The following is a 15536-nucleotide window of genomic DNA, read 5'->3' as shown; positions in this document are numbered from 1 at the left end:
CACCTATTTACACCAGCATAACCTCACTTTATATTATATTAAGGCTGACTTTTAAAAATTGTTTGTCTTCTAAAATTTAAATTGTCTAAAACAATTTCTTTTCACATCAATGTCGCATATATGTATCATCAAATTCTTTCCTCAAATAAGTTACTCCAAATATTCCACCTAGCAGGTTTTAAAAATTATAAAATTTAGCTACAATACAGAGACTTCATTCAATGGTTTTGACAATTTTATTCACTCAGCCAAGAAAACAACTAGTAAATATTTTTATTTTCCAACCAAAAAATGCGTTCAAAAAATAACGGGAATTTTAAATTTTCCAATTGTTCATAGCAAATGTTTGACGACCGCACAACGGTATTCGTAAATAGTTTGTTTATTAGAGTTTTAAGTCAACTCGTCAACTATTTACACGCCAAACTCAAAAGAATTCCAAAAACACCTTTGAGAGTATTTTGGTAATTTAAATGTCTCATTCAAAACACATTAAAATTTCATTTACTGTCGATGGTAAAAAGACAATTTGCTGTTGCGGCAAATAATTCAGCGTACAATGACTTCGGTGGCAAAAAATATGGAGATATTTTGTGCTTGTACGAAGCGAAAAGTGCCGGAATTTGCACCGAAAGCAAATACTCACCAATCATGTTGATCTGGCGGCAATGATAGATAGAAATTAATAAGAGCGTCGATTTTTGTATTTTTTTTTTTAGATGTTTAAAAGAAAATAAAAATCAAAAATTAGACAAAAATATGTATGCAAAATTTGGTTAAATGTAGAATACTATTGCTGCAATCGTATGAAACATTTCACCAACATGTCAACATTTCCACCATGCTCCATTAACACTTCTGTACCGTTTTATAGACATACATACTTACATATGTACCTACACATATGAAACTGCAAGCGCTTAAACACCAGTCCGCTACGCCCAACAGATTAATGAGTTATTAACCTACTTTTATAATCTACTGTACAAAAGATAGCCAAAGTAAAAGTCAGTGGCAGCATGCAGCATTTGATGTGATTGTCAATAGATGCAGTTATTCGAGCAGGTAGCCGAAAAGAACCAAAGCAACAGAGTCCAAAGACAATAGAAATACCACTTTTGGTACTTAGTATGTGTGTATACAGGGAGAAATGGAAAAGCTAAGTGATTAGTGAAGCGAAAAGGCGAAACATGTTAAAGGCGATAGTATAAGCTAGTGCAGCCGAATAAAGAATGCGGGATGGTTATTTTCAAGCTCATATGGCTGCAGCTTTAAGAATTTCTTATTCAATTTCACTTAAAAAATTCACCTATTACTCAAATCTCTTCAGCCATACTTTTTTAGTTTTCATGTACTACTTCCTCTTTCTCCTAGTCTCCTAAAAAGAGCTATGTAATCCTCAGTGACCTAATTATCTTAGAAAAATTAACTGCTGCTGCTCTGGAAAAATTAAGGTATATAAAACAATAGCCGCAGTTGAACTAATTTGTTATACTTTATGTGAGAGACATCAAGCCAATCGTACAAATATAAATTCTCAATAATTCTGACCATTTCTATTACAAAGCACCATAACTCAAACACCATTTTAATTACTTCAAAAATAGAAAGGCGCCAAAGTATGCTAAAAAGCAAGTCAGGCGAATTCCGAAAGCACGTTTTTACTGTGGCATAAGACAAAAGCCAAGCTGAACGTGCACCAAGCTTATGGGTGTGTGTGAATGAAGATTTAAAAATATACAAAAACAAGTTGCAGCACGTTACAAAAACAACAATAGCAAGCAATATAACAGCAAGCGAAGAAAGTAATTACAAAAACAATGATGCAGCAGAAATGTAAACAAAGCCGCACGAGAATACAAAAACTTGTACAACAACAACTAAATGCTGCAAAGAACAAAAGCGAATCTCACAAGGTGCGACTATCGCAGCACTACGCTAACCAACCGTCATGAAATGAAGAGTGAGCGCCATGCAAAACAAAAGACTTAAGCCCCGAACTTCGCCAACACAACGCTGAACTGAGCAGTGAGAACATTGGTTGAAAAAAAAATTGTACCCAAGAAGAGTACTACTTTCAGTGCTTGCCATGCAGTGAGTGAGCGCACAATAACAACAACAAAACACAAACACAAGCAAGTAAAAGCATCTACAACAACAACAGCATACGGGTTTGTGAATGCACAGCAGCGTGGAGATAGCGTTTGCGGCGAGATCGGCGACAGTGACGTTGTAGAATGTAGCTGGCAAATGTAGGTCAAAAGAGAAACTAACGGCGCTGACTGCACGCATGAATGCCGGCGATTGTGCTGACTGGCTGGCGAGCTAGCTAGCTGACTTAGAGGCACGGGTGCGCAGGCAGACTTGTTAGCCGCTTGAAAGTGTTGACTTTTGTTATTGCTTTTAGACAAGATTGCCGTTGACATTTACTGGTGTGTGTTAGGCTGAGTAAATGTTGAGCTTTGCTGATGTTGCGGAAAACCAGAATGAATGTTGATGCGTTTAAGAGAAAGGTATAAAATTTAGATGAAAAGGCGTTGATAGTGTATTAGTGTGAAATAAAATCGAAAATAGCTTGAATATTCTCACTGCTCCAATTTAAATTCACTTGAGAATCTTACTGATATGACGAAATGTCAAAAAAATATATGTAAAATATCATAAAAAAATAGATCATTTCAATAATGATCTAATAATTAGCCAACTAAATGTCTACATTCATACTCCAATCTCACTACTAATTTACACTTACACAGAATTTATTATTTTAAAGTTCGTCCAGACCGAATTGATATTTTTTAAAGCTTTTCTTTGAATAATTCCTTTAATTATAGACGGTATATATTTCAAGAAAAGTTTTATATGAATAATTTTAAGTAAGTTATAAAATATGGTTAAAATAATACCTCAGTACCTCTCTGAACACGTTCCACAGCTTTAAAAATACGAATATAATATTTGTTATAACAACTGCTTTGACATCTATCCCTTTAGCGATTTCTTTACCTCTTAAAATAGTCTCTCATATTAGATAATTTTGTTATTGTCTGCTTTCAGCACACCGATTTCTCTCAAATATATTACTTTAGTGCATTCAGCGCAAACTCGATACCCTTGAGACCACGAAATGCATTAAGTAGTGTAATGACCTCCAGCAGTTAGATGATACGCTAAGTCAATGACTAACACTAACATATTCACATCTGCATACAAAGCATGACTAGCATATTGCAATGATGCACCGATAATACACCAAACGTTACATAGCAACAATGCGGTGCATCATCGCATAGTTTTCAATTGAGTTACACTCACCACAATTCCGTTAAGTTCACTTCACTTCGCTCGCAATTCGGTTCGATCGTCCATTTTACGCTTTCTACCGTTTAGGCAGATTTGCGCGTCTAACCAACAGCATGCAGCAATCAACTTACAGAAACACCAAAAACATATGTCTATCACTTATTTACCGCAAACTTACTTCTACTGTTATTTCTTAAGCAATTCCATTATACTCACCTGATTTTTGATTGTTTGCTATTCTCTTCGTATTTATTTTATGCTTTCTTAATTTTCAAATTCAACCAGCTTGTAATTTACTGCAATTCACTTTTTGTTTTTAACTGAAAGAAAAGAAACGGAAAAAAATACAAGCTTTTGTATAGATCCGGTATTGCGAAACGAATTCAATTGGTTATTTTAAATTCCTTGGCGGTCTCGGCAGTGCAAAGCGTTCAAATACAAGCTTCTGCCGAAAGTTGCATGCATGTGTGTATGTATTTCTATATTCATATTATAGTAAATAAACGAGCTTGCATCTACTTACATATATACTCATATATATATTCATAAATAAGCTTGTCTTTACGAAATATATGTGTGTCTTAAGCAACCAATACAAAGGTGGCATGCTGTTTTCTATATACAAAATGCCTACATACATACGTGAGAGTGAAACATACAAAGAATTCAGAAATTCCACACACAAACAGAGCGACAGCAAATTAACTCTTACTTACAAGCATACATACCTTTACCCAAACAAACGCATTACTTTTCACATGCGCACGCCATTTGTGGAAGCTTACTTAACATGTGTATGAGGAAGAAATGTATATATGTACACGCCCCGTAGAAAGGCAGGTAGCATACGCAGTGTTAAACAGGTAAGAAAGCTGCGAGCAAGCAAGCAAGTAAGAAACACACGCATACACTACAGAGAAAGATATGGTGTGTATGTATGTGTGCACAGAAAAATTTCCAACGTCATGAGCGAAAGTGAAATCTGCTAATGAATTCTTCAACGTTGAATAGTTTTCGGTAATTACCACGGACCAGTCCAATCAACAACACAAGTCGTCGTTAAGTTCAAGACAAATTGAATGTGAATGCAAACCATACGCTTATATACACAAACATTCAAGCCAACGATTTGTAATGAATAATACAAGTAAGCCAGGCTTATATAGAAATTTAAAATTATTGTTGTTGTAGTTACAAATGAAATTTCTTAAAACAAGTAGTCAGCTAAAAAAAGAAGTTTCGTTACGACAAAAAAGCATAGTAAATGCGTGTGTGTATGTATGGTACGCAGTGCTAAAGATCCACCGAGCAACTATCACTTTCTTTAGATTACTTGTTGAGTGTGGAATGAAAGTTTCCATATACTCAAATATGTAAGAGTATACTTATGCATATCTTACTTACAATTTGCCTAGCTGTAACTTAAAATAATAAAGTTGTACCAGCGAAACCCCCGGAGATTTCAGCATTAAGGCGTTGGTTCTTATGTTCTACTAGTTTACGGACTTCACATACGATATTATCTATTTTGCTATAAAACTATTTAAGCCAAATAGAATAGTCAATGTAGGTATTCATCATCTCAATTGTAATTCCTATTTTAATGAGACAACCTCCAAATACCCCTTAATAGCATAATGATCGTATTGCTATTCCGGATTCAAGTAAAATTATTGGCAGAATATCATCACTGAATAATTAAATAAGTCACAAACCGTTAAATCAGGACTGTGACTCGAATAATATTTTTTTTTTTTTTTTTTTTTTTTATAGTAGGGGGAAGCATCGAAAGCCGGAGTGCGGAACTTTAATCCGCTAAACCTAACCTACTCCCAACTCAAGACGCTCCCACGGAACCACCAAATTAAGTATTACTTCGTGGGAGTGACAAGACATTCTTAAGTCTCCTCTATGGCACGGACTGACTGACGCCTAACCTGTTGTACCTGTCTCAGTTCTATCATAATTGAGGCTGTCGCTTCGCTAACTGCTTTCCACTTATTAGGGGACTGACACATAAGTGCAGTCAAGTTTTCCACCGAAAAACTACCACCAAGTGCAGTTTCCAACCTGTCCCTTACGTTCAAAAATCGAGGGCAGTGAAAAAATACGTGTTCAGAGTCTTCTATGGACTCCGTACACACCGGACAATACGGACTATCGTCGTGATGGAATTTATGGAGATAGCTTCTAAAGCACCCATGTCCACTCAATATTTGTGTCAGATGGAAATTCAGGTCCCCATGCTGTCTATTTATCCATGAATGGATGTCAGGAATAAGTCTGTGTGTCCACCGTCCTTTGGTTGAGGTTTGCCACCGCTTTTGCCACATTGTTGTGCTCTCTTTCTCTCTTTCTTATTTCTGTTGGTTCTGATAATTCGCTTAATCTTGCGAATTCGTCACCCTGGATGTCTATGGGCGGCATACTTGCCAATACTTCAGCTGCTTCGCTGGATATAGTTCGGAAAGCACTTATTACTCTTATCGCTGAGAGTCGATATACAGCAATTATTGGTTTCGCATACGCTTTAATGTCTAGCGCCTGGACCCATATTGGGGCCGCATACAATATTACCGAGCTCATAGCTTTAGCAATTAGAAAGCGTCGGCTGGAACGTACGCAGCCTCTGTTTGCCATCATTCTTGATAAGGCGTTATATATCTTATTTGCCTTATTTGACGTGTAAGCCAAGTGCTCCTTGAATTTAAGCTTAGAGTCTAATATTACCCCTAAATACTTCAGCTGTGGCTGTGAAATAATCGCACATTCCCCGATAGTTATAGTAATTTTCTCCTCAATTTTCCTGGTACTTATGAGCAATACTTCTGTTTTGTGCTCAGCCAATTCCAAACTCATGGAAGAGAACCATTGGCGCAGACCATTTATACATTCATTACATTTGTTCTGAAGGTCATCAAGCTGCTTAGCTACTGCTACCACTACAAGGTCATCCGCGTAAGCGACTAATTTTACGTTATTTGGTTGTGGTTTTCTCAGCACCCCATCATACACGAGATTCCATAGAAGAGGGCCTAAAACAGAGCCTTGTGGAACTCCACTAGAAATAGAGTAGCTCTTAATTCCTTCGTCGGTGTCAAATATCAACTTTCTGTTTTCAAAATAACTCATAATAATATTTGTAAGGTATTTAGGGGCGCTTATTTCATATAATGCTTTGAATATATTTGTCCATTTTGCAGAGTTGAACGCATTCTTTACATCCAGGGTGATCAGCGCACAATATTCTTTTGTACCACCTTTCCATCTTTTGCCACTTACTGCACATTTTGCGGTGTCAACGACTTCTTTTAGAGCGTCGATAGTGGATCTCTTTTTTATGAAGCCGTATTGTCTCTCTGACAATCCGCCAACTTCCTGGATTGCAAGCTCCAAGCGATTTCTTATTATGTTTTCGTACACTTTACCCATTGTGTCGAGCATACACAGAGGTCGGTACGATGATGGTTCTTCCGGTGGTTTCTTTGGTTTTGGTAGTAAAACCAGACGCTGAACTTTCCAGGCGTCGGGGAATACCCCTTCTTTTATACATGCGTTGTACATTTTGGCAAACAGTTTGGGTTTCAAAGTTATGGCTACCTTTAGAGCTCTGTTGGGTATGCCATCTAATCCAGGCGCTTTGTTGTTTTTAATTTTTTTTTCGCTATATCCAGAAGTTCTTCTTCCGTAACTAAAAGGGGTGACTCTGAAATTTCATTTCGCTCAGCAATGTTAATTGCTTCGTGCGTCGGAAATAATGCCTCGACGACTTTCTTCATGAACGGAGCGCTTTTAGGTTGTTGCGACTTATTTTTGAACTTCGACATACAGATTTTGTATGCAGTTCCCCAGGGATCAATATTTGCTTCTTCGCAGAGCTTTTCAAAACAGGATCTTTTGCTGCGAGTGATGGCTGACTTCAGGAGCTTCTTATGTCTTTTAAACGTTTCTTTAAGAATATCTTCGTTTTCTCTACCCTGGTTGCGCTGTAAACGACGTCTTGATGAATGACAGAGCTTCCTCAGCGTGGCAATTTCATCGTTCCACCAATATACTGGACGTCGTTTGTTGTGATGTTTTGACCTTCGCATTGTTGCGTCGCATGCTGCGAACAGCTCTTTTCGCAATGCGGATACTAAGTGGGCCGCGTCTTCGCCTGGTGCCTTTGCTGCACTCCAGACTATCTCAAAAACATCAGTATCGAATTCGTTTTGCTTCCAGCTTCGTTTCTGAGCAGTGTTCCCTCTCGGGGGTTCCGTTTCTCGGGACACTGAAACTTCAGCAACGATAGCCATGTGATCACTATATGTAAACATGTCTGACACCTCCCACTTAATCCGCATGCTAAATGCGTCATTTGCAAACATTAGGTCTATTATTGAACCTTTATTTCCTTTTTGATATGTGTTTTTGGTACCGCTATTTATTAAAGTAAGGTTTGTTTGACTCAGGAATTCTAGTATTAAGCGCCCACGATGGTTTGTACTTCTGCTTCCCCAAGCAGTAGACCATGCATTAAAATCGCCTGCTATTATTATCGGCGATTTGCCTCTAGTTTCTAGAGATAGCTCAAGGAGAAAGTTTTCAAATTCCGAGATTGATGCGCTGGGGCGGGCATAGCAACTTACAAAATATATACCATGTATATTAGCCCATGTGAAACCAGTTTGAGCTGCTCTGGAGCATGACGTGAAAGGTTTTCCTTTGCAGGACCATATTGCCGCCTTGCCACTTATGTCTGAGATCCAAGTGCTTTCCGAGCGCTGAATATATTGCTCGCTCAATAAGGCAATATCGATATTATTCTCTAACAGCGTCTGTTTTAGCAGTTCTTGTGCTGCAGCGCAATGATTTAAATTTAACTGCAATATTTTCATTTACGCAGTGATTTTGACATTTCTAAGTACTTGGGGCAAGTGGTGCTCATGACTGAGTGATCTCCTTTGCAAAGCATACAGCTTGGAGCGTTGGTACATAACTTTGCAACGTGTCCCCCGGTTCCACAACGTGTGCAGAGGGAAGACCTGTCAATCGGGTTACAGCATGTTCGTGCCATGTGACCTAGTTGAAAACACCTAAAACAACGAGGTATAGGGGCATATTCCCTGAGGCGACAAATCGACCATCCGATCTTTATTTTGCCACGCTTAAGTGCCGCTTTGGCATCTTGGGCGCGAAGACACAACAGAGCTATCTGTGTGCCGCTACGTGTTTTTCGCATATTTTTAATATTCGATTTCCCTAAGTTCTGGAATCCGCACTCCTTTTGCAATGCGTCGCAAATTTCTTCAGGAGTGGTTATTTCATCTAAATCCTTACATACTATTGTAACATTGTGGCTTTTTGGCTGTATTATAGCCATCTCTCCGACCACTTCCTCTAGGGCATTCTGAAAAGTTTCGGCTTTCTTGTCCATTTGATTTTTCAGTTCCAGTAAAAGATCTCCTTTAAGAGTTTTTCTAATATATGTCACATTCGATCCCAAATCTTCGAGCTCACTGTTGCTTTTTATTTTACGCAATATATCAGCATAAGAAGCGCCGTCTTTTTTGGTTAAAATAATAGCGTCTGGTTTCAATCTGATTTTTTTCTCTATTGGCCTCTTCTTCTTTACCACATCCACCCATTTTTCACCTGCGCTGGGTTTGCGAATAATATGGTGTGTAAGCCTAATTGTAGGCAACAGTTTTTGACGTTCCCGTATATTGTTTATGTTAAGATTAAAATTTGAATGATTTTAAAAATATTAGCCATTTCTAATTATATTTAATAATTCTCTGTTGCAGGGGAAGCAGAAAAGGTCAAAACATTAATCAGATTACGTGCGGAGCTCTCACCGCTATTCACAGGCAAACGTAATGCTTCCAAATATGCTTGGGCGTAAGTAAAAAAAAATATATCCACAATAAAATATTCAAAAAATAGTATTATATTATATAAGAAATTAACAAAAATATTAACAAAAATTTTGACATAAGATTTACAAATATTTTCTTTAGAAACATAGTAAAATTTCAATACTTAAGTGTTAGAATATCAGCTTTTTGGCAGTTTATGCGTCATTACTTAAATTACATTTTCAATTATTTATTTGATTTTCAGTACTACTTTTAATTCCATAAAATAATTATAATTACAGTACAAGCATTTTTTAAGTATTTTTTCATTACTCAAAAGAATTTATATAATCCCTTACTCATGCTATACTTTCTACACTTTCTCTCTTCTTCTCATAACCAATTCAACTTCCTAACACGCTCTTCCTCCACCTATTCTACTCCACATGTTGTGCTCTCATTGACACCCACCTTTACTCCAAACCCCATACATCCATTTGTAGTGTCGTCGAGCGCAAACTCAATGTCCCACTGCCACTTTCGAAGATCATCAAAAAATGGAACAATCTACTGCAGGAATACAAAGTGAGTACCAGCTCCAATTGGCAGAGAATTTCTCACAAACACATGAACTTATACACCATATTTTCCCTATTCCCTTTCCACATTCACCACAATTCAGGCCATCAAAATGTCCGAGGAGCCAAAGCGCCGTGAATGGCCTTTCTTCACACTAATGGATGTCTACTTCAGCGACCAGGTCAACGATCCATCGTTGCGTCTATTTTCCTCGACCAAAACGCTACGCGAAACCATCGACGACAGCGTCTTCGAAGAGGACCCCATTATTGTATCCGCCATAGAGGCAGCCACTTCGGGCGCTTACATGGACATTGATGAGCTGATACGCCGTCAAAAAGAACGCGCCGAGAAGAAATATGCATTGGGTGGCGGCAGCATTGCCGATTACAAATACGACATCAAACCGATGTTGCAGAATAGTAAATTCAACAGTAATGATACGTTGAAGCTATCGAAGAGCGTCGACGACCTGAGCATGCAACAGTACAAAATCAAGGACGAACTCATGCGCCAGCACGAACAGGAGCAGCAGGAGAATATACTCAAGATCAAGCAGCATGCACGTCAGCAGCAGCAACAGGCCCAACAACAGGCACAGCGTGAGCGTGAACGTGAACGCGAGCGTGAGCAACAAGCTGCGCAACAACAACAGCGTTACCTACATGCTGCAGCCGGACAACCACAATTGCCGCCACCACCGTCACCGCATGCAGTGCATCGCCTGTCACAACAACCGACACCACCACCGGGCCTGCAACATGCCCTGCAACAGCAACATCAACATTTGTTGCATCAACACCAACAGCAACAACAACAACAGCACCATCTTCTCCAACAACAACAGCAGCAACGTCAACAACAATTGCAGCAGCAACAGCAACAACATCAACAACAACAACAACAGCAGCAGCAGCCACAGCAACTGTCGCCATCGATTGTACTACCACCGCCGCCCACACCGCCCACCACAGCACAACAGATACACATACAGACGGCCCAACATCAGGCCACTCAACAGCAGTTGCACTTGCAACAGCAACAACAACAGCAGCAACACAACCCCCAACATCCACAACAGCAACAACCAGGGTACACCGATCCCAACACGATCGACCAGTATCTGTTGTCGTGGAACAACTTCCATGGCAATATGTGTCGCGGCTTCCACACGCTGCAGAAGGACGAGAAGATGGTGGACGTGACGATTGCCGCCGGCGGAAAAATATTCAAAGCACACAAACTCGTAAGCATGCTCATGAACTGACACTCGATCCTTGGTGGCAACACGAAGGTCAAGTACACTTTTTAGACATATTCAGTGCTTCTATTACTTTAGTATCATGCTACCGTCTCACTTTGAAACCCCACAAACCTCTCTATCCACAATTTTCATTTCAAATCATCATGATTTTTTTCCTCTTATCGCCATTTTTTGTGTCTTCTCAGGTACTATCCGTTTGCAGTCCATACTTTCAACAAATATTCCTCGAGAATCCCTCCAGTCACCCCATACTTTTAATGGCTGATGTAGAAGCGCCTCATATGGCTGGTTTATTGGACTTTATGTACAGTGGACAGGTAAGTTTTAATAAATTATGTTTTTGTAGTACTTTTTTGCATCTTAGAAAATTAAGACTTTTTCAAAAAAATATTCCATTTATTTATGTGTTATTATTTACAAATATTTTTCACGGTTTACTTGTAGGTTAATGTAAAATACGAGGACTTACCGGTATTCCTGAAAGTAGCTGAAGCAATGAAGATCAAAGGCCTACACACCGAGGTAAGTTCAGTCCAACATATATTTCAACATAAAAAGGATCCAGTTGCTATATGGTTCAAATTTTATAGCTTCCTTAGATGAAATGTATTTTAGTACAATTTGAATAAATTGACAGCCATTTTCTAAAACAATATCCTTTCAATCACTTAACTTCACGTCCCCTTTCAACTATTTTCATTTAGAAAAACATGAACGATGACAAGGAAAATGGCTCTTCACAAGATGGCGACTCTCTGGCAACACCAACCGGTTCTGGCACTCAATGTCACTTTGACCGTGCCACACACAGCGTTAACATAACCGGCCACCCATATGGACAACCACCAATTCAACCGCAGCAACCACCCCAACAGCCATCGGCACCACCCCCACCACAGTCAGCCGCTCAGGCGGCGCTTGAGCATAGCATGAACGGCACCGGCGGTCCACTTTCGCCTTCGCCCGGTTTTGCCAGCTTCCGTGATCACATCAAATCCAAGGCCAGCTTCGCGGAAGCTTTCATGAAGAATCTCAGTCGCAATAACAACAATAACAGCAGCATTAATAACTACAATAATTTGGGCAACTCGTTGCCAGAGTCGACAGCGATTACACGAAAGTCGGATAATTTCGCCATTTTACAAGCGAACAGCAAAAAGATCTTAGACACATCAAGGAAGCCACATAAATATCTCGCTAAACGAAAAATACTGATGCATTACCATGAGGAGCTAAATGAGAAACGTAGAAAAGAGATGGATTGCTACAGCAATGAGCCAGATGTGAATAGTAATTTGGATGTCACTCTCGTGGAAGCAAACAGCACAACTTCGGAGAACCTAGGTCTAACATCGGCAGTATCGGTCAGCGCTATAAGCAACAGCAGCAGCAATAACTACAAAATACGACTCATGGAGAAGCATCAGAATGATACGGCTGCCCAAGCAGCAGCCGCCGCCTCCGCTGTCGTCGCCGCAACCACTACAAAACATAACAACAATGAAGACGCAATCAATAATAAGGAATCACATGCTACTAAGGAAAGCACACCGTTGGAAGAGGAAGTCACAGAAGCATTGAATCTCGTACAAACCAGCAGCACCACCAGCAACTCAAAGACCACAAATGACGCGAGCGAGAAAACAAGCAACAAGGAAACAACGACATCTACCACCGCCATTAACCCACTGGTGCCGTTAATTAGCATCAAAGTGGAGCAACCCGACTTGAGCTACAATATGGGCAACAACATTAGCAGTGGTCTCAGCAGTGGAGCTAGTAGCAGCGGCTACAGCATTGGCGAACGCAGCAGTACGAGCACTTCCGATGAGGATGAGCTGGAACGCGAGCGTGAACGTGAACGAGAACTGGAACGGGCATTAGGACGAGAGCGGGAACATGAAAATGAGCGAGAACGTGAGCGAGAGCGCACACTTGAACGTGAACGAGAGAGAGATCGCAATCAATATCACGCTGATTACAATAAAGACGAAATGGAAACGGATTCCAATAATAACAACAGCAAGGACACGGCAAACTTGAATAAGAATGTCGCACTCATACACGCCATCACACGTAATTTGGAACCTCCTAAGAGCGACAATAACAACAATCACACGGAACTAGATTTAAGCAATACGCATTTAGGCAGTTTAGGATTAGTCGCCGGTATTACCGACAATGAGACAGTCAAGAACATAGCGACAGCTGAGATTTTGTGCGGCCTGAAGAGTAAAGTCTTCAAAATGGAGAAACTAGATGAGGAACGTGAGCGTGAGCGTGAACGTGAGAATTGTCGCAGCTTGAGTGAGATAAAAAATGCGGGCGATTGACAATTGAATGCGTTGATACGCAAAGCGCATTAAGGGGTGGGGTATGGCTGCCGTGTGAAAGCACAAGAGTATAAAAAAGAAGAATCGCAAAGCGGCAGTTAAGCAGACATATAGAAGATATACATCATATATTTATGGGGTAAGCAGTTTTAGAGAACCTTCGTTTAGTTGATATGTTGAAGTGCATTTGTTTATTCTTCTTATTAATTTTGTTAATTGATAGTTATTTATTTTTTACACATTCGTACATATTTATGTAAACATACATACATTATTTTATTTGCTCCATCAATAGAATATAGATAGACTAAGAAATAATTAATTGAACAAGTTTACGTTTAATATGTGGAATAGATTGAACTTAGATTTAAGCAAGAGAAATGTTGGTAAATAAAAATATTTTGAAAGTTAGAGATAAGAGAAAGCGCAGAATTGACAAAAGAAAAAAAATATATAGAAAGAAATTTAAAAACAATCTTACTAGAAAAAAACACAAGAAGTAACAATTTTCTTTTGGCACTAAAAATTTATCAAAAAAATATCGACAATCTCCTTTAAATTTGGAGAAAACACACTATTCTACAAATATTTTTGGTTATATCGAATATTGACTTCGTGAGATTGTTACAAATTTTTCTTGAATATCATGTCTAAAAGCAAAATTTATAGTGAGTAAAAATGAAACAAAAAAATTAATTTAAAATATTAATATTTTACTTTACCTGATCTACTCGTAAATAATGTAAAAAAAAATATTAAATTAAATATTTTATATATTAATTTGCTGTAGCTTAACTTGCCAGCTCTATTTTTCTTCCTTTTAGAAAAACTTTTTATGTTAATACCAGGGAAAAAAATAAATTATTTAAAAATTGTAGAAATATTAAAGCATAACTAACCTACAAAATCCTCAATATATAAACATTTTATCATTTATTTTATTGAAATAAAACACTAATAACTTATTTTATCACTTAAGTACACTAAAACCAATACAACTGGTTAGAGAAAGGTTAAAGAAAGAAATTCTTTGCTTATTACGCAGAAAACTAAATTCAAATTTTAAAAACATATTTTTTCTTTTTCATATTGTTTACAATGAAAAACACGGTTATTTGGTAGATACTCATTATAAAGATTAAATTTTATTATTTCGGTAAATATTAAAAAAAAATTTATTTCATAATTTTTGATATTCACGCGCATGTACCACATATTTACATTCGAATTTTCGCACATTAAAAACAAAATTTCATCATTTAATGCAAGCAAATATGCAATTAAGTATTTATTTATAACCTTCCATATTTATGTATTTCTATGAGAGCACAATTCAAACATAAGTATATACATCCGTTGAGGTTTCTTGATTCGTGCAAATACACCACACTCAATAAGCAGCTGTAAAGTAAATGTAAACTTCCGTTAGTGTATTGTGTGCAACACAGTGCCTCTGAAACTACAGTGACGCTCAAGCCTCTAGTATAGCATGGCAATTTAGTGTTGGAAAATACAGCCAACGGTTCTTAATTCTTGTGGCTTTGTAGTTACTTATTTATTTAATTTCCTTGTCATTTTAACGGTTACACAATTCTTCATATTTATTTATTATTTACTATATTCAAGCATGCATACATATTAACAAATAATATAAAATAAAATAAACAATTCATTCATACATATAAGCATTTATATGTTTTCTTAATAAGTTTAACATACATACATACATTGTACAACATTTGCATTATTTTGTTGTAATCGTATTAAATAAATTACGAACAAGTTTAATGCAATCAAATACATACAATAAGTCTACAATTGTTAAATAAATATAATGTATAAGTTGATTTTTATAAAAATTAAAATTTATAAACAAATAAAGTAGAAATCTTGTTTTATTTCAACGAGTTGAACAAAGATATTGTAAGAAAACAGAGAGGCCAGAGAGTTACAAGATTTACCAACTGAAAGGTAGTTTCGTAAGAAGTTTCTACTTGATATTACCTTAACAATAATTTATTCCAACTTTAACAATTTATCCCAAAAATCAATTGAATCAGCTGTTGATAGCTTTAGCAAAGTGCTGTTTAGGGCTCAAAAAAAATTAGCGTCATCTATTGTGGAGTCCTGCCTTTACTTACTTAACCGAAGACCACTACCAATGGCGAAAATATTGTCGAAATTTTTTAATATTACACCACGACCTTTACACCAACAACC

General features: G+C 37.7%; 1 protein-coding gene across 1 annotated transcript in view; it reads left to right on the top strand.

Annotated features, from left to right (window-relative positions):
* LOC105221552 (bromodomain-containing protein DDB_G0280777) overlaps positions 1-15116 on the top strand; it is a 29350-nt gene extending 14234 nt beyond the window's left edge. The window contains exons 3-8 of the mRNA XM_011198616.3: positions 9090-9183; positions 9644-9725; positions 9823-10965; positions 11169-11300; positions 11428-11505; positions 11688-15116. Of these exons, the coding sequence (XP_011196918.2) occupies positions 9090-9183; positions 9644-9725; positions 9823-10965; positions 11169-11300; positions 11428-11505; positions 11688-13316 (3158 nt within the window). The 3' untranslated portion in view covers positions 13317-15116. The remainder of the gene's footprint in view (positions 1-9089; positions 9184-9643; positions 9726-9822; positions 10966-11168; positions 11301-11427; positions 11506-11687) is intronic.
* The last annotated feature ends 420 nt before the right edge of the window (positions 15117-15536 follow it).

The sequence above is a fragment of the Zeugodacus cucurbitae genome, chromosome 2 (genome assembly GCF_028554725.1).
Source record: "Zeugodacus cucurbitae isolate PBARC_wt_2022May chromosome 2, idZeuCucr1.2, whole genome shotgun sequence".
Lineage (NCBI taxonomy): Eukaryota > Metazoa > Arthropoda > Insecta > Diptera > Tephritidae > Zeugodacus > Zeugodacus cucurbitae.
This window is presented reverse-complemented; position numbering and strand designations above follow the sequence as displayed.